Genomic DNA, 19,450 nt, shown 5'->3' on the forward strand with positions numbered 1-19,450 from the left:
TTTTGTTTCTTAAGTGACGGAAGGTTTAATCAAGAAAGCAGGCAATTCATCAATCGAAACAAGGCAGCGTGCGTGCGCCTGACAGCGCACACATGGTTGTGTACAGAGCGAACCTGGCCACCTGTCAGCCGCACCTTTTACATCAGGATATACAAATACGCTGTGCGATCAATTCCCCATCCACTCCCATTCATTTCTTCTTTTGCTTATTATATTTTTCTTTATACTCGATTTCATTGTCAGTCAGGGCCAGAGGAGATGGATAGACAAGGGAAGCAACGGCTGTTACAGGTGATGATAAAAATTTATATGGCTTTACAATGACTTATTTCCTCCTTGATTTGAGCACCATCATTAGAAACATTTTTCACCGCATTCAGGAATTTTCCCCATATGCTACTATCTGCGGCTGTGCCAACCTGAGGCTGCTTGCTGGGACCCTCAGCACTTTCCAGGCGCTCACCCACCGCCTCTCCACACTGTCGGAGGTGCTTCTGAAGTGCCCCGGCAGAGGATAAAGAGGAGCAGAGAGCGGAAACCCAGCGCCCCATCGGACCACGAGAGCCAGCCCTGCCGGGAGCCAGGCCACCCCTCATCGGTGCGCATCGCTCACTATTTGACCCACGCACACGCGGACACCCGAGTCCAGGGGCGGTGGGGAGCCAGGCCCCCGTGCGCATGCGCGTGAACACACCCCGTGCAGGTTCCGCGTCAGCACTCACGTCGGGGGGTGGCAGGGGAAGACCCCGCTTCACATACGCCCTCTGTGTGATTCCTTCAGCGCGCATTTTCCAGCCCCGAAATGCTTCACTATCGCTAAGTTTATTCTTGCCCTCTTTTTCCAGCCAAGGGCTAGGAGTGAGGCAGGAGCAACAAATGAGGGGAAAATGTGTTTGGGATTATTTGGTATGCGCTTGGCGAGTGTTTAAATGATCACACTCTGGGATACACAGGCTTTTTTTTTTTTTTTTCCATCAGAAGATGAAGAGCTTGTGGCAGAAATTTTATCCAATTGGATGAAATATATAAATCATGAATTTCATAATACTGATAATTAAATGTCCATCTTCCAATTTAAATGAGGACTAGATTAAAACTGCATGGAGGAGGCTGATGCTCAGAAATCATTAATTATTTTTAATTGCTTCGTGCCTTCCTAAAGTCCAACGTCAGAGTTATCATGGCTTATCCTTGGCTCTTCCAGATAAAGTCTCTTCCTTCCCTACTGAAAGATGGGCTTGTGTCCTTCCTGGCATCAGGGATCTTCAAAGGGGATGGTATAGGGGGCAGTAAGCTGGTTTTTCCAACGAAGAGAAAAGTAAAACAAACAAACAAACAAACAAATGAACAAACCAAAGAACTTGGGTGGAGGGGAGCTAAAATCATGGTTGTCTCGGTTACTTTTCACTCAGTGCTGGGACAAAATACCCAACACCCAAAATTAAGGAAGGAAAGGTTTATTTAGCTCATAGTTTGTGGAAGTTTTAGTCTATACTCAACTGGCTCTCAGGCAGAGTGGCACATGGCAGAGGGCAGCTGTTCATGTCAGCAGAAAACCGCAAAGAGCAAAGGGAGGGGCAGCAGCTGCAGCTTCTAGCCAGCCTCTCTCCCTGCCTTATATTATAAGCAGGCTACTACCCTGGGGCTGGGGGTGGAGAACTCCCACAGTGTCCATGCCCTCCTCTTGCACAGGATGAGGATGTTTACAAACTAAGAATCCTGGCTCTCTGCTGAGTCACTTAATTAAACTTCTAAACTTCTCAGTGGCCAATAACCAGGTGTGATCAAACCATACAGTGAATGTTAAATTTAAAAAATTTATGACAGCGAAAGACACTGTCATTAACACCCTCACAATATTCTCTCTCACTCCAGACACACTCAGCTCACTTTCTGAAGCAGTTCTGAGTCCTCTTTTGTGTCCGAACTTGCTCTGTCATGGTTGCCTTGAAGTCTGGAAACAACTCAGAATGCTAACCTTTCACGGTCATTGTGATGTTGGGGAAGAGCTGGAAGCTTCCTCGTGCCAGACCCAGAGGTGGCTGAGGACGCCCCATCAGGTTTTTACGAGCCCACCTTGCCACTGAATGGCACTGGGCGGCAGTATTCACCGTATCTCTGATCGCCCCATTATAAAGACATGAAAGAAGACTTCCAGAACTGCTTCGGACAGCTGCAAGGACAACAGAGTGAGTGTGTTCCAGGAGAGGGGAAGTAAACTGGGGATTACTGACAATGCGTCTTTTACTAAAATAATTTGCTAAAAATTAAATATTTATTGTATATTGTGATCACACTGTGTACAGTCCAGCGGTCCAAGGCAGATCCTGGTTGAGGTTGTAGCTTTCACCCCAGTATGGCTGTGCCCTCCTTTGCTGTTTTAAATGTTCACCCTGATGCTGATGGGCAAGCGGAGATGCCAGCGTCCTGCCCAGGTACTGAGGGAAAGCCCCTGGGCCCCGGGGGCTCACGGCGCCAGAGGCTTCAGCGTGCTCCTGCCCAGGAACCTCCTGACTCCTGGTGTTTGAGGGTTCTGGTTTCCCTATGTGCCCGCTTTAACATGTAAGTGCTTCATTTTATGTCAGTATTTTTTTTAAAAGAGAGGACAGTATCCTTTGGTAAAAATAGTCTCTGTACTTGGAGCTAGATATCAGTTTATAACAATAGCAATGCTGGATGTGGTGGTATACACCTGTGATGGGAGCACTAGGGAAGCTGAGGCCGGAGGAGCACCACAAGTTTGAGGCCAGCCTGGGCTACACAGTGAGTTCAAGCCCGAATTACAAAGTGGGACTCTGTCTCAAAAACAGACAAACAAACACAACAGCAACAAAAGAACAGCTAGCATGGCTCCCAGGCCTGGTCATTAAGCAAAGCCTGATGTAGGGCTGAAAGAAATAGCCCCAGGCTGGAAGGAGAAACCCTGCCCTCCTCCCGGCTGAGCTGCGTCCCTTGAACCCCGAGGTACCAGTGTGGTCAGACTGGGTGGGAGGCTAAAGCACCCATCCTGCCTGGTGCTCCTGAGGTTCCTAGGGCTCTGCGGCAGGCCATTCAACTTCCCACATCTTAGGGTCATTTTAAGCATGAATGGACACTACCCCCACGGGAAAACATTGTTCTTTTGCTGGAGTTTTGTTTTGTTTCTTTTGTTGCTTTTGCTTATTTGTTTGAGATAGGGCCTCACTATGTACTTCAGGCTGACCTTGAACTCACTACGTAGCTGGCTTCCACCTCAAGGCAATACTCCTGCCTCAGCGTCCTAAGTGCTGGTGCAAACTGTTCTTATCAAATTCATGATCATCGTCATTAAGAACATGATGTTTTCCACGGCATTTTATGGAGTCCTTTTTTTTTTTCCAGGTTATAAATATTTATAGTTCTCTCACCCACATACTTGTACAGTGTTGTCTGATATATTAATGAGCTTCCCTATGCATCTGTGGGATTATTATTTGTATTGAATATAACGGGCATGAGGAAAAACTAAATCCATCTGGGACTCCAACGTGTGTTTTGACAGCACAGACTTTTCCTCCTTCCCTTCGGCTTCCCAAGGACTGCATCAAGGGGACCCCCGTCGACCTGGTACCTGCCCCCCAGGAGGGCTTCTCTTCTAGGGTCAGTGAAAGGAACAGTCAGCTTCCTCCCAAGTAATTAATGCATTTGCAGCTCCTCCATCCCGAGGCTGTCTTCAGATGCAGAATCAAACCAGAGACGCCTGCCTACGGCTATACTCTACTTTTCTATCTTGTTTTTTACTCATTTTCTTGTTTCTATTTCACTTTGAGATATATATATATATATATATATATATATATATTTTTTTTTTTTTTTTTTTTCCTTCAAGGTAGCTCCATATATAAGGCTACTTTGAACTGTCTGGGACAGGAGTAATAGAAGCAAATAAGTTCTCAGACATCTAAGCAAGAATTCTAAGACACGAAAACAAAGCCTGTCAAGGACTACAGTAGAAGACCTTTCAGAAAAGATAAAGGTATTCTCAAAAAGAAAACTAACTGCCAGGAAGCGTCCTGAGGAGGACACTCAGGGACAGTGTGGGCACAATCTGTGGAAATCAGCTCTGGCTGAGGACGGCCCCCCAAGGTCCCCGAGACTCCTTCAGCTCAGCAAGGAAGGACAGCAGGGAAAGCACTGGCATGGGCTGCCACTCACCCAAAGTAAGAGCGGTGAGAAAAGATGCTTTTGACATGCACGTGTGGACTGAGGAAGAGCAGCAGCCGTGCTGGGGCTGGTGGTGGAGGCCCAGTGGGTCAGGCAGTGAGCGCCACGGGCTTCGTGGGCCACAGTGTGCTGCCAGCAGGACTCTGCTCTTGCAGTATAAGGCAGCTACAGACAACTGCAGAGGGATAGCCAAGGCTGGGGCCCGAAACAACTTGATTTGGACTCTTGTCATTTTCACCTGGCATGACTTATTTTTTTAGTGACTTAAAAATGTGAACACCCCTCCTTCTCGACTAGTAGATAATGGCACAGGCTAGGGGCATGTTCTGGCAGTGGGATCCTCCAGGGAAGACCACTCAAACCCTAATGAGAAGAGTAACTGTACATGGGACTTGATGAGCAAGAGACGTGGGGACAGTGGGGTCTGCAGGGCCAGCAGGATGTAGGAGGAGGCTGCAGCCGAGGACCACGGAGCAATGCAGGTGAACAGGGTTTCACAGGACCAAATGACAGGAAATAAATTATGTTTTCAGAAAAGGGACAATAAGAAAATGATCGATCTGTGGTCTGGAAGTGATTTCCAGTAAAATTCAAAAGCATATTATGAGCCAGGCATGGCTGATCATTAGGGGCAGCGGGGTTTACCAAGAACATGCCACATTAACACCAGGTCTGTATTTTTCTTATTACAAAAGCAACACATGCTATTATAGAAAAATGAGAAATAGCAAAGAAGCCAAAGAGGAAAAGAGGATTGGAAAGGCCAGGGGCAGCCGCTGCAAACACCTTGGTATGGACCCTTTCAAACTTGAGAAGCATCCAGACATAGATATATAGATGTAGATATGTATTTCTTAAAAATGAGATCACATTGAACATTCTTGTTTTGTCAGCTGTTTTTTCTCCACCTCACAATATTCACATGCATCTTTCTATCTAAATCATCACTTTTTAGGATAGCTGAAAAGTTAAGGCCACTGCATGGACATTTCAGAATTTATTTACCTTTCTTTTGAGTATTTAAGATGTATCCACCCCATCCTTTGGTTTGGAAGTATTATTTTGGAAAAGGCAGCAGTGCTCATCCGTTGACAAGTCTTTTTGCACACCTGTAAGTATTTTCTAGAAGAGACTACTCTAAGAGGAAGTGTAAGAATCCAAGGTTTAGGCCCGGCCAGATAGTCAGCAGGTTAACGCGCCTGCTTAGGCAGACACAGGGACTGGGGTTCCATCCCAGGCATGCTGTGCCAGCCCTACCCCCTGAGATGGGATTGAGACTGGGCTTGGTCGTGCGCATCTGTAATCCAAGTGCTTGGGAGGCTGAAAACAGGAAGATCACTACGAATCCGATCTGTGTAGTGAGACCCTGTACTAAATACATAAGAATCAAAGGTTTCCCTCGTGTCCATTTCAATTAGGGTACAAGATTTTGATCCTCAATCAGAATTTTAGCATTGAGCCAGTGAAAATTTCTTACTCAGATTCCATGGACAACAAAGAAATACCTTCTGGACTATGTAGGGCAGCTGGAAAATATTCCCAGTGATACGAATACACAGGAAGGCGGAGCCCAGCCTGCCAAGGAAAGATCCCATAGAGATAGTGTGGGCTGGGTGGAGGTGGTTGCCCCAGACACTGGAAGCATTCAAGTGGCAAATCAGTGTGACCCCCTGCCCCAAGGCCTGCGCAAGGGAGATTCGGGCTAAACTTCCACCTCTGCATGCCAGGAGCAGAGCCGTATACTGTTCCCGCCAGTACCTCCAGGACCTCCCTTTGCAGGCGTGGTGGGGGTGAACTGTCTTGTGCAATGCCCAGGAAAAGAGGTCCACCCACAGGCACACCACTGAGAGAGGAGTTAGAAGCACGTAAGCATACATATGCTCTGAATATGGGCAGTTTTTCACATCTCTAATGACACTGCTTTGAAACCTATTTATTTTAGTGAGGGCCCAGGAACTAAGGGAGCAGGAACCATATCTTTAGCGTTATACCAGAGGCTTAGAGCAGCGATACGTACCAAAGAAAAAAATGCCAGTGTTGGTTTGGAAGAACACTTTTTTTTTTGAAATTGAGTTATGCTTTTTTTTATTTTAAAGGGAATAAAAAAATTTTAAAGCCACCAATAAAACCCCAATATAAATGATACAGAATTTCAAAACAGGATGATAGAAAATTAACAATGGTTGTTATATTACCTATTGTTATTAAAGTAGTTACTCAGAGTACCAGATAAAGGTATGCAAGATTGATCAAACACGTGTTAACTATTCATTTCAATAAACCAATAGAAATTAGTAGTATAATTATCTTAACTATCTTGTATTTTTTTTTCAAGAAGAACACTTTGATGATCCATTTCATTATTGGTAGAACCCCAGCTATGAAGGTGTGGACCCCGAGCAGGATGGGTCCTTGGGCACACTCAGCCTTAACTGTTTTTGAAATCAAGCACTGGGAACCCTAACTTCCCAGCACCTCCCTCAGCTGTGCCACTCAGTGCCAAGTTCTGTTCACAAGGGGTGAGTGCAAGGGCTCTGCTCCTGCTAGCCAGAAGGGCAGGAGGCCAGACTGCCAGCAGGGGCTGGGGCCAGCAGGCTTCCCTGTCTGGCCCTTGCTGCCCAGTGCTGAGCTTGCACTCCTCACAGAGCCAGTGCGTCTGGCCGGGCTATTTGTGGCAGAGTCACAAATTAACAGTGTCGGACCCTGGAGGGGCATCTTGGTGTCTGCAGCCACTGCGGAAGCCTTGAGCTGCCTGCCCTGTGGGCTGCAGTTCTCTACTTCTGGAAGATAAACCCCCTGGCTGCCACTTCCATACATGCAGCAGGAAGTTTCTGAATGGCCTCCCCTGTGTCTTGAAGCTGTTACCTTGGTATTGCTGAACTAACAGCCGAAATGAACCCAGACAACACCTCATCAGAGCCTCGGAGTGAGGAAGCAGAGGTCCACAGGCAGACAGCCGCATTCCTGCCAGACTAGAGATTTCTTTCGCTGTGGTCCCTGCGCCACAGAAATGCCACAGCTGGGAAAGCCATCAGAGACTGCAGAGATGGTGGGTGTTGCCTGACACTGTGCTGCAAAGAGGTTTGCAAGCCGCAGAAGCAAAGTCGTCTGTTTGATGGAGCTGTCCTTGTGTGTATTCTGGCCAGGGCTGCCCAGCTGGATCTCTCGGGCCTGTTAGGCGCCACGCTGCCACTAAGCATCTGGGGAAATATTCAGCTTTTCTACAAAATAGGTCATCTCTCCACACTTGTTATGCTCCCTGTCGACTCTGGTGAAGTAGCCACGGTACAAAAGAAATTCTCCCTGGAGATGCTTTCCTTAGACAAGCATGCTTGCTCTCCCCTCGGCTTCTGGAGCTGAGCCAGGGACGGGGGCTTAAGAACAACCTTGTTCCTCCCCTTCCCAGCAGGAATGTCGCCCCAAAATGGAACAACTGGCTGTTGCTTATACTTCCAAACCTATTAGGGGGTGATCATAACGAGAGAAACTAATACTGACAAGAATTATGCCATTGTTCTATTTCATCTATTTAGTAACCTGAAGTTGCAATTTTTAGAAAAAAGATTACCTTTTAAATAACCGATTCATTACGATACATGAATGAATGCCATGTTCCCGTGTTCAGAATGTCACTCACCATTAAGGGTGCGTGCTGGGAAGTGGCACCGACTTGCCACTTCCCCCTGTACACGCACACGCCCCTGCCTGGCAGCCCAGGATAATCAGAGGCGAGTTTGTGGGTCTCCCCAGCCCTCAGCAAGTCACCTGTGCTGCCCGGCACCTAATGAATCTCAATTCTGTAAGAAGGCTGCTAAGTTTTCCCCTCCCTGGGCGAAGGTGAAAGGGAAACGAGGGTTGATGAGGTTCCTGCCAAGGTAACACTATCAATTTCAAGGCCAAGTTCAGAAATCACAGCCTCATACTCCAGGCATGTGAGGGGGAGACCACAGTGTACCCTCTGGCCACAGCCCGGCTATGAGAAATGAGAGGCGAGGACAAGCTCAGATCCGGGAGCGCGAGCTGGCCCGGCTCTGCTCGGTGCTGTTCTGGGTCCCCGAGGGGGACCTGGCCCAGTCTGGCAGGTAAGCGATGTGGTGAGTATTCTCTGGAAACCTCCCTTCAAGCCTGTGGAAACTACACCTTATTTTTCATCATTAGCTTCAAAACATGCTGAGCATTTGGCCTCTCTCTACATCCTGTGGGGACACAAAGGAAAGGGAAGGCCTGGTTCCTGTGGAGATGGGACTGGGCCTCCTCGGGGAGAAAGGGAGGTGAGACAGACAGGTGTCACTAGGAGACAGCATGGAGGAGGTGGCACCCAACACAGAGCCACAGCCGGATCACTGCCGGGTCCCCACATACCTGATATGGCATACAGATTGGAGTGCTGGTACTCGTAGTCTGTCCGGGTGCTGTTCCTGCCTCGGAAGGTGGCAGGGAGTGTCAGAGAGATGTGCCTGGGAAAGAGACAGAGCAGAGAAAGGCGGTTACGAGAAACAAGGGGCATCCCCCAAGCCTCAGGAAATGCCCGGCACCATCAGGAGCCACACTGCAGCACAGGGCAGAGCGCAGTACTCCCGGGCAACCTCTGCCTTCCCTTTCCACCAGCCTCACAGCTCCTAGGAATCCAGAAGCTTCCAGACATCAGCAGCCACCTTCTTCCATATTGGAGAGCAATCCCAGGAAGAGGCCAGGATGGCCCAAGCCTCCTGACACGTCCAAGGCTGGACCCAGCCCCACCCCCTTGGCCGTGCGCATCCCTGAAAGCGAATCCCAGGCTCCGTGCTCAGGCCCTGACTTGTGCCATTATTCTTCCAATGGCTCCCACACCTGCCACAGGGTGACAGAGGTCACAGCACAGGAAGCACTTGCGAAATGGAGGTGTGGGGTCTTACCAGCAGGTGAGCCCAAGTCACCAATGACCTCTGTGCATCAGGATGGCACGGCAGATCTCTGACCTGCTGTGTCTGTGTGACCCCCTCTGGGCGGAGCATGCAGCAGGTGCTCAGGAAAGTCCTTTCAGTGGGTCTATATGGTCTTAGGGTCGGGAAGCTGGCCATGGCAAATGTGTCACAAGCACATAGTATGAGTATTTGGTCCACACTAAAGAAGCCATTAGGTGTGGCCATCAGCTGCCTTTAGTGAATGGGGAAAACAATCACTGTAGCAATAGGAAAAATACTCAAAACCCAAACCTCCTGGGGGGTGACTGGTGGGTAGTACAAGTAGCCTAGCAGTGATGTTTCAGCCAGCCCTGGCCATTTCTAGAAGGGAAGAGACTGGAAGGAGCTTCTTTTCTGACGAGGAAAGCTGTCGGTGACATGGACTTTTTTCACAAGTCCAATGTGTGACCTTGTCAGATACCTGTTGTGTCTGAGGACTCCAGCGGGGAAAAGAGCTCAGGCAGGGCTGTGTCCACAGGGCCAGGATGGAGCCCTGTAGGCAGGAGTCTCACAGGGACAAGATGAGTGTGGAGGGCTGTACTTGTGGGGACAACAGTACCATGGGCTTGTGGCTGCACAGAGCAGAGGCTCTAGAGTGCCAATCATGTGCCCAGGCTGCAGGGACGGGCAGACCACCTGCTCACAGAGCTATGTCACCTCCAGGCACCTGGGGGCATGGAAGAAGGGGCACTGCCTGGGTGTCACTGATGCTACCTAGAAAGACAGCAGTAGCTCCCTAGGAGCTCTTGGGCTGTGGGACAAACTGCTGGGCAATGTGACAGATGCTAGAAGAAAGGGAACCCTGGGTGCTGGGGAGCATGGAAAGAGGGGATAGCTCATCCCGTTGGAGGGGAAGGGCTTCCTGACACCTCACATGAACAAGGGTGGCAGAAATCCACCAGGTAGCTGCACCAGTGCTGTGGTGCAGATTTAGGGCCCCATGATCAAGTCCCCTTCAAAAGCCCTGCCTCTGAACACATGAGCCTTTGGGGATGTTTAGATTTAAACCATAATGGTGGCCTGCTCATCACAGCAGAGATGAAGGAACTGGTGCTTAGGGGTCACTAACAACAGACACTCGGGCTGGCCCTGGGGAGCTGGGCCCAGTAACTTGCGAGGGAGCAGCTGGACGTCTGTGTCTCACAGGCTCTGAGGCAGCTCTAAGGATAGCTAGGTGGAGCCCTGAAGAAGGTCAGGACTGAAGCAGGGGCTTTGAGCTGCCCACAGACACCTCTGACTGCAGCACTCCACCCATGAAGCTGGGCAAACAGGCACAGGAATGATGAAGGGCTGTAGGATGACAGGGAACCCTGCAGAGTGTGGCCAGGGGTGGGCCCAGGGGCACGGGGAAGACACTCAGTCTCTAAGGCAAGGGTGGCTCTGTGGGCCAGCTGCAGGGTAGCTGCTCAGTGAACATGGCCTGGTGCGAACAAGGACACCAGACAGCTGTGAAATCACAGCTGAATTTCCAGACGCCAGGGGAAGAGTGTTGAGCCTGCACGCATGGGGCTCTTGTGAGTGACAACAGCTCACGTCCTGACACTGGGCTGTGGCACCAACTGCTGTGGTCCCCAGCACACTAGTGAGGAAAATTCCAGTGCTGGGAAGAGCTGGGCTTCAGGGCTGCCAGACGTTAGGAACTGTAAGACTCTGAAGCCCTCAAAAGGTGCCTCTGACCCACCCTTGGGCCCAAGGGCACCCGTGTGCTGTGGCGGCCCTCACAGAACAAGGGAGACAAGGGATGAGCTCTCTGGAAGCAGCACGCTATCACTGCTGGGAGGGCAGGGCGGGCAGAGCACTCAGGAAGGCTGAGGTAGGGAACTGAGGACAGCAGGGGGGTCAATGACACGCAGCAAGGAGTGGGGGTGTGCTCTGCAGCTATCCCTGCTTCCCTCTGTTCCCTTCTTTCCTTTGTTTCTGTTACGTGCCGCTGTTGGTGGGGTCCAGGTGCAGCACCCTCCTCGCAGTCTCTCCCTCACCACTTTCTCCACCCATCTAATGCACACCTACACCCCTGCTTCCAGCCAGCCCTACGGCCCAGCCCACCTCTGCAGACTCTGCCTCCTGTCGCTCTCACTTGAGAACTCTGGGAATCTCCGAAGCTGCCTTACTCTTTCATGTCCCTGCCTGATCCTATCAGCACTACTCCCTCTTCCTCTAATTTTTCCATTCTTCTTCATATCCTTTCCAAACTCATATTCATCCTTCAAGACCCCAGCCCATCATTTGCCCTTTGGTAGAATCTTCTCTGCACTTGTCCCAGGCTGGAATAGGTGCCCATGTCTCCTCTCATGACTATAACCTCCTCAACAGCAGGGCCAAATCTCACCAACTTTATATCCTACCTCCTAGGACAATTTCTGCGGTACAACACACTCATTGAACATTAGCTGATCAAATCAAGTGTTGCATTTCACCCACTAAAACCGCAGGGTCTGTGGGCAGCACGCTCCACTGCAGTCTCTGGGTTGTGTCTGCCTACGTGGACTCGAGGATCTCTGTCCTTCACAAGTCCCACCCTTCTCAGCTAGGGAGGCAAACAGGTGTGGTGTAGGAAGCTGTCAACGGCACTCCGCAGATGGCAACCACTGATCTACAAGGGGCTGAGAAGAAGGCTTGTGTGTGTATACAGAGGACAAGGCGTAGCTGACGCGGGCCTTGGGGACGTAGGCAGGAGTTCACTCGCAGGCCTGACTATCTCTTTCATAGAAAAGCTGCCCAGCAGGAATCTACTGAGCTGCAATCAAGTTACCAAAAGCCAGAGCTCCAGCAGCTGAGGCAGGGGTGGGTCCGGGACGCTTCAGGGCAGCAGGGGCTTGGTGGCACTCAGACGGCGTGAGGCGAGAACAGTACCTCCCACTCTGCAGTGGGCTGTTTCTTTTCGTCCTCTTCCTGGACAGAGGAAGCAAGGATGTGAAGACAGCTGGGGAAAAAGCCTGCCAGGCTACCTGGTGCTGAGAGTAAAGGGTCTTATCTCCTCTGCTTGAACAGGGAAGTCACCTGCCACAGAAGCAGTGACCCAAGGAGGCTCCGGCATTGGGTCAGCCTGAAAGGGACAGCAGAGGAGGGAAGAAGGGCTCTGTGCTTGGCAGAGTCCTGCCCACTGTGAGACTCCTTCCCCGTGTCAGGTGGGAGCACCTGCCAGGGCCGGGGCTGGCTCCTACACATGTCACCCGCCTGGATCCTCCTGACAGGCTTCCTAGGTAGGAATAATAACTCTTGCTGGCCACAGCAAGAGACTGAGGCTTTCAGCAGTAAAGCTGATAAGAAGGCTGGGAATTCAAGGACAGGTTGGCCCATGAGTCCTCGAGGTGATGATGATGATGATGATGATGATGATGATGATGATGATGATGATTTTAAAGTTAGCCTGATGTGTCCCCTTGCCTATAAGGTTTGGAGAAGGGGGTCCTCTCCACCAGGGCCCCAGGGGCCATCTTGAAGACCCACATGGAACTGAGAATGCCAGGGACTCCACCCCTCTGCCACTTCCTGGCCACATATAGAGACGGTTACCCAGGGAGGTGGAGCAATTGCAGTGGTCAGCCATCAGATGTAGGCTCAGATCCCAGCACAGCACCCAGGAGCTGGTGGCCTTTGGCACGGCTGTCACCTTCTGGTTTGCATCCGGCCAGAACCAAGTGTGTGGTGACCATGGAGTAGCACTCTAACTTCCAGTGCTATTTTGAGTCTTCTCATACCTGCCAGCCCTGGAATTATTCTAGAGTCCAGCTCACAAGGGTCTGAAGACAGGATTATTACAAAATCCACCAGTGATCTCCTTTTGTTCTTGAACAGATCAAACTGTCCCATGGATTGGGAGGCCCACCAGGTGGATCTCTTCCTCTTTTCTTTTTATTTATTTATTTATTTATTTATTGTGTGTGTGTGTGTGTGTGTGTGTGTGGCCAGCTCAGCCCACAAGAGGGCAGTGCTGGCTGGCATGTGGTGCTGGGGGATTGAACTGTGGTCCCTGTGCTTTGCTTAACTTAGCTTGTTCTAAGTAGGTGCTTTAGACCACTGAGCCATCTCACCAGCCCCTCTCTTCCTCTTTTCTGAAGGCATCCTGTCCATATGTCCTGCCCGCATCCCTGCCACCCTGGTTGCGGATTTCTGTCCCTTCATCCCCCTGGCTCTTATTCCTGCCTCAGGGCCTTTGCCCTTACTGTTCCCCCTGCCAGCAACACTCTCTGCTCTGCTACCCTCCCAGGGCTCTGCTCTTCTTTCTGGATCCCTTAGAGACACCTACCTCGAGTCGTCTTTGGAGAAATAGCCGCCTCCAGCCACTCTCTCGTGACACCCACCTTGGACTCTCGGCACAGCCCTTCCCTCTCTGTGGGGCTGTCTCATTTGTTTCTGTGCCATCAGAATGTGACTCCACCTCCCTCTCCATCTTTCCAGGGCCAAGGACAGTGCATAATGCAGCCAGCACTCACAGATGTTGGGGACAGTGCTGTACAATCACCTAGTGCTTGCTGAACGAGTGAAGGGATCTGACTCCGATAGTAATTAGAGATAACTTTGGGAATCTTCCAGGAAGCCTTCCCCCTTGTCTCCTTCTCATTCCCAGGACTGGCTGGTTAATGGTTTGGAAAATGCAACTATTTCTGATTCATGGACATTTTTACATAAATAGTAAGTACGTTCCTTGTGGCGTTGCTTATAAAGCCAAAAAACAGAATCAAAGGAGATATTAAACAATAGGGGACTGGTTAAAAAATTATGGGACCACTGTGTACTGAAATATTTTGTAGGCTTTTAAAATATTTTAGAAAATTACTTAATACCCTGGGCCCTGGCCCACAGCATTTAGTGAGAAAGACATGTGATACTGATTTTTATATAGGACTTGTGATCAGTCACCCAAGCGCTCTGGCTGAATGGTCCAAGGAGGTAGGAACCATACCCAGTCCAGCACTGGGCTGCAGGAGAGGGAAGGAGGGAACAGAGTCACCAGGTGGGTGCCTGGCATTTGGCTCCTCCACAGCACCTGGGCCAGGGGCCTCAGGACAGTGAGCAGAGGCTAGACAGGCTGAATGGAACCAGACATCTGGGAAAATGATGGTGGCTGGATGGACACCAGCTTCAGTTGGGCAGTTCCGGGGGGCCCCAAATGACCAGATCACAGCAGAGCAAGGAGAAGCCTTCCCAAAGGCCCAGGACACCGCTTCTGCATCAGATGCCACCTAGGGCTGAAGACCTGCCAGGACCTTCTCCAGGAGCTACTGGTGGCCATCGGAAGCCAGCCATGTCTGCCACTGGATCAAGGATGGCTTCTTCCTTCAAAGTCTGTCTGATAACTGGAGAACTGGGACTGGAACAGCCCCGAGATCCCCAAGGGGCTTTGGCCAAGCTTTGCTCCCCAAGTCCTGCCCACAGAACTGCCCAGCTGGGACACACTGCTGCTTCTGGTGACCACGACGTCTGTTGAAGGAGGGACTGGCTGTTTTGTAACAGACAGCGCGGCATCACACACTCTGCCGATGACAACGGCTACAGCTAAATAGATGCTGAGGGAAATTTCATTTCCCCCCAGTCAGTCTGAGGCACCTTATTCAATTAACATGGCCATGAAGCTGCAGACAGCTCCGTATAAAAGCCCTTCAGTTACAGAATACATTTTATTATGTGACAATAGTTGCCAACACGATTTATTTCCTTTGATGGGATTCTGCTTTTTCCTTGTTAATTTAAATCTGTATTTTCTAGTGCTGATTCCAGGTCTGTGTGAATTTTTAAAATGTTACCATTAATCTTGTGAACCCGGTGGCCACGTATAATGAAGATGGCTCTGCTGGATAGTGATGGGGCCTGCTGTCCTCTCTGACTGTCAGAGGACATTGTCGAGGGGATGGCGGCTATGAAGGCAGAGGCTGGTGTATAGTCAGGCACAGATGTCATTTCTGTCTTCCATCCGCTGCATGCTTTCTCTCTCTGGCACTGTTTGCCTCTGTCTCTGTATCCCTGTCTCTGTCTCATGAAGCAAACTTTGTGACATGAAATCACCGCACCCATTCACCCCATCTTCATAGCGCTGTGCACTGTATCAAAGCATCCTTCTGGGGCGGCAATTCTCTCTGTGTTTCAGGGACCCCTGGGGGCTCCCCAGACCTTCAGCAGGCCCACAAAACAAAGTGGTTTTTAATAATAACAGATACATCACTTGCCTTTTCTTTAAGCAAGCCACTAAAATACACAAACTATACCAAAAAGTCAACAAATAGACTTCCTCAGCATTCAAAAGTCTTGTTCATCAAAAGATGCTGTTATGCAAATGAAAAAGCAACCACAGACCTGGAAAAAATATTTATAAATCATATATCTGACTTATATCCAGGATATACACAGAGCTCTGACAACTTAGGAATACCATCTAACATAGAGACAGCCAAAAAATCTGGACAGACACTTCCCTAAAGGAAATGCACATCATAAGTCTGGATGTGAAAAGACTTCAACATCTTTAGTCATAAGGGAAATGCAAATTAAAATCCCAATGAGGTACTCCCATACACTCATCTTCTAGAATGGAGAAAGCTAAACAAAGACCGCACCAACTTTGGCAAGGATGTGGAGGCCCTGGAACTCTTACCCACTGTTGGGAGGAATGCAAAAGATATAACCACTTCAGGAAACAGTTTTTTTTTTTTTTTTTTGAACCAGGGATTGAACTCAGACCCTTGTGCTTGCCAGGGAAGCACTTATTCTACTGAGCCATCTCCCTGGCCCCAACAGTTTTTGTTTCTTAAAAATTTAAACATGCTGTACCATAAAAGCTTGGCATCACTCTTCTAGATTTATTTTACTCAAGAGAAATAAGTCACGGCATATGTCTACACTAAGATTTATATATAAACGTATGTTGGCTTTATTGGTAATAGCCCAAAACAGAAAACAAGCTGTCCAACAACAGGAGACCGGGCAAACAATATGGCCTACATCATCTATTGGATATTACTCAGCAATCAAAAAGGAACAGACTAGATACACAAGGAAGAGGACAGATGCAAGACACACAAATCTTCAGACAGCTATGCTGAGGAAGTGAGGGAAGAAAAGAATATAGCTTGATTTCATTTATACAAAGTTCTAGAAAATGTGGACTAATCCTTGCAGCTAGGAAGCAGATCAGCAGCCCTCTGAGGGATGCACTGTGTTATAAGAGGCCAAAGAGCTGGGTGGGGTGGTACGTGCTTATAATCCCCAAACTCTAGAAGGTTGAGGAAGGAGGGGTGCAAGTTCAAACCTAGCCTAGGCAACTGTGTGAAACCCTGTCTCAAAATATAAAAAGAAAGCTGGGGATATAGCTCATTGTAAGGGACCTGGGGTCTCCAGTGTCAAAAAAAAAAAAGAAAGAAAGAAAACGAAAAAAAGAAGGAAGGAAGGAAGGAAGGAAGGAAGGAAGGAAGGAAGGAAAGAAAGAAAGAAAGAAAGAAAGAAAGAAAGAAAGAAAGAAAGAAAGAAAAGTGGCACAGAGGACTTTGGGGGCGGAACGTTCATGGTCCTGACTTTTGATGATGGTTTCATGAGCGTGTGCAGATAAGCTCATAAGCTGTGTACCTTAGGTGTGTGCGGCTTACTGTGGATGAATTACACTCCAGGAAAGTGGAGAAAACTCTCCTCATGAAAAACAGGAGAAAAAGGGTAAGAAGGGGTTCACAGCTTTTCAGGAGAGACAGCGAAAGCTCTTCAGCCGGCGATGTCCCGCACACACTGATGGCAACTTGAGACTTGGCTTCCGTCACACTGGATGGCCAAGGCAAAGTGCTATGAGGTCTGTCGGTGAAAAGGGCGGCGATTCAGAAAAATTTTCCTCCTTCTAACTGCATTTTATGCATGCAAACAAGAACAAAAGGTTATTTACATCCCTTTCTTTAAAAGAAAAGCACTAAAGTATGCTCCAAGCTGGATGCTGTGGCACACACCTATAGTCCCAGCTTGGGAAGCTGAGGCAGGATGATCACTTGAACCCAGGAATTTGGGCAGAGCAGCCGGGATAACATAGCCAGACCCCTGCTGAAAACAAAACAGGACACAGTTGTTCCAGGTAGCTCAATGGAAGTGGGACAAAACATAATCATTTATGATTTCTCCTTGGAAGCATGAGGAAATTCCCTAAAATTTGGGAAATCCTTATTTAAGATGGAACACAAGCGCATTAGCATCATTTTTCCTAACATCAGCTTATTCCCAGCCCACTTCGAGGCTTGGCACTGGGGCTGCCCACCCCACAGACATTCCCGAGGGGCTCAGCAGCTGCCCAGCACACAGCCTGGGCTTAGACAGAGTCTGCCAGAGCTGGGATTTCAATACTGAAGGGCAGATGGCAAAATTCATGCTCTCAAACATGGTTTTCTACTCAAAACCTGAGGTGACATTCCAAACCATCTGACTCAAACATAATGTGGATGGGAAACCACGGGTCCAGGGCTGGCTGGAGGAGCACTGGCCAGGTGGCTGCGACACTGCACTCGGGGAGGGGCTGGGGCACAGGGCTGCATGCAGCTGGGGGAGAAGAGAGACATGTGTCCTTGGGGCAGTGTCTGTTACCACGATGAACTGGGGATGGCCGTAACGCTCAATAAGAGAAGTGTCAGAAACACGGATGCTCGTGTAACACTAAAGCAGGAGGAGCAGGAGGAGCTGGCCAGCCTCTCCTCCACCACCAAGGGCCAAATCTGAGAGACACAGTTGTAGGTAAAAGAAACACCAAGAGGAGAAAATTCCAGAACAACACCATACAGACAACCAGGACACACTACTGTGTGGGTACGAGGGCGTGGCACCAGCAAGCCTGGAGGACATCTCGGCTCTCAGGGACAGGGAGGCCTTTGGCTGGGCCGTGTTCATGGTGTGGGTCATTAGGCTGTGCTATGGTTTTTCTCATATGTTTTAAAATGTAACTGTTTTTCAATGAGAATCTGTTCCTCTTTTTAGCAGAAAGAAGATGGTGGCAAAACTAGGAGAGTTCAGGGAGACTGAGGCAGGAGAATCACAAGTTTGAGCCCAGTTTAGTCAACTTAGTGAGACACTCTCTCAAAATTAAAAAAAAAAAAACTACAATTTTTTAAAAGCCTGGGGTGTGTAGCTCAGTGTAAAGGTCCTACATTCAATCCCCAGTACCACAAACTCACAAAAAAACTTGTTGGAAGAGTTAGAAGAGATGGCACACATGAAAGACCCCACACAAGCCTGGGTGCCAAAGAGACACCCTCTGGTTTCTGCGTCACGTCTCGTGTGAGCCAGGATGGGGCAGTGACAAAGGGAAGTACAGGACCAGGGGGTGGCGCGGTGGAAGAAACACACGAAAGCAACACTGAGTCACAGAGGTGGCGGCGGTGGCTCGTCAAATGGCTGAATGAGAAACTCCTTTGACTCCCGCACACACCACTGGGAGGAAGTCATCTGTGACGCACAGCTTCCGTGCCAGGTGTAAGGACGCGCTTAATGAATGCCACTTAATGAAGAAAAAGGCTCTTATAAAACACCTGGCACAAGCAGGGTGAGGGAGTCACAGGGAAGGGGACCCTCGCCGCACCTGCTGGCACTTTAATAAGCACCTTCCAGAGCGTCCGCGCTCCATGGCTGGTCAGCGGTGTCATCAAGAGGTCCCTGGCGGCTGCCTGCTGCCCGCATGCACTGACAGTGTGGGGAGCCTTATTTCTTAAGGACCATATGCTCAGGTATCGGCTCGCCTGGAAGGTGATTAAAATGAATTGCGTTCAGCTGGAAGGGACTGCCTGGCTGGTGCGGATCCTCCTCAGTGACCTCGTAGTCAGGGTGTCGGCTCCGAGTCCCCTGCGCTTCCACACTGAGGCGCAGAGGTGTCTAGGGGATCCAGAGATACCAGTGTAACCTGGTTCCACTAAAATAGAAAGGCAGTTGTTTCATGATGCTAGGCCCTAAAACATCTCCAGCTACAGTGACTATTCTTTTCTTATTGATTTAGGAGCCAACTAGGAAAGGAGCCTGCACAGGTGAAAGCGCCACCTATCACAATCTGAGGAGTGACTTCATTTTTTTTCTTGGTGGTACTGGGGCTTGAACTCAGGGCTTTCACACTAAATTGCCTCCTTGGTCCACTTTCTTAAAAATTTTGAAGCAGGATCTCACTAAGTTGCTAAATTGCCCAGGCTAGACTTGAACTTGGTGATCCTCCTGCCTCAGCCTCCCAGAAGAGGCTAGGATTATGGGCAGGAGTCAATATGCTGGGCCTTTTTAAACTTTGTATGTAATTGACATCAGTAAATACCAGTGAGGTCTTGTAAAATCTAATGGACATGTCCTCAAGAAAAACAGCAACTCATTCATAAGCGTTCCATACC

The 19,450-nt window shown here is 49.3% G+C and overlaps 1 protein-coding gene across 1 annotated transcript in view; it reads right to left on the reverse strand.

Moving 5' to 3' along the window:
* Mvb12b (multivesicular body subunit 12B) overlaps positions 1-19,450 on the reverse strand; it is a 166,995-nt gene that overhangs the window by 65,535 nt on the left and 82,010 nt on the right. The window contains exon 6 of the mRNA XM_023701623.1: positions 8,545-8,639. Within this exon, the coding sequence (XP_023557391.1) occupies positions 8,545-8,639 (95 nt within the window). The remainder of the gene's footprint in view (positions 1-8,544; positions 8,640-19,450) is intronic.

This window comes from Octodon degus, unplaced genomic scaffold (assembly GCF_000260255.1).
Source record: "Octodon degus isolate 3935 unplaced genomic scaffold, OctDeg1.0 scaffold00138, whole genome shotgun sequence".
NCBI lineage: Eukaryota > Metazoa > Chordata > Mammalia > Rodentia > Octodontidae > Octodon > Octodon degus.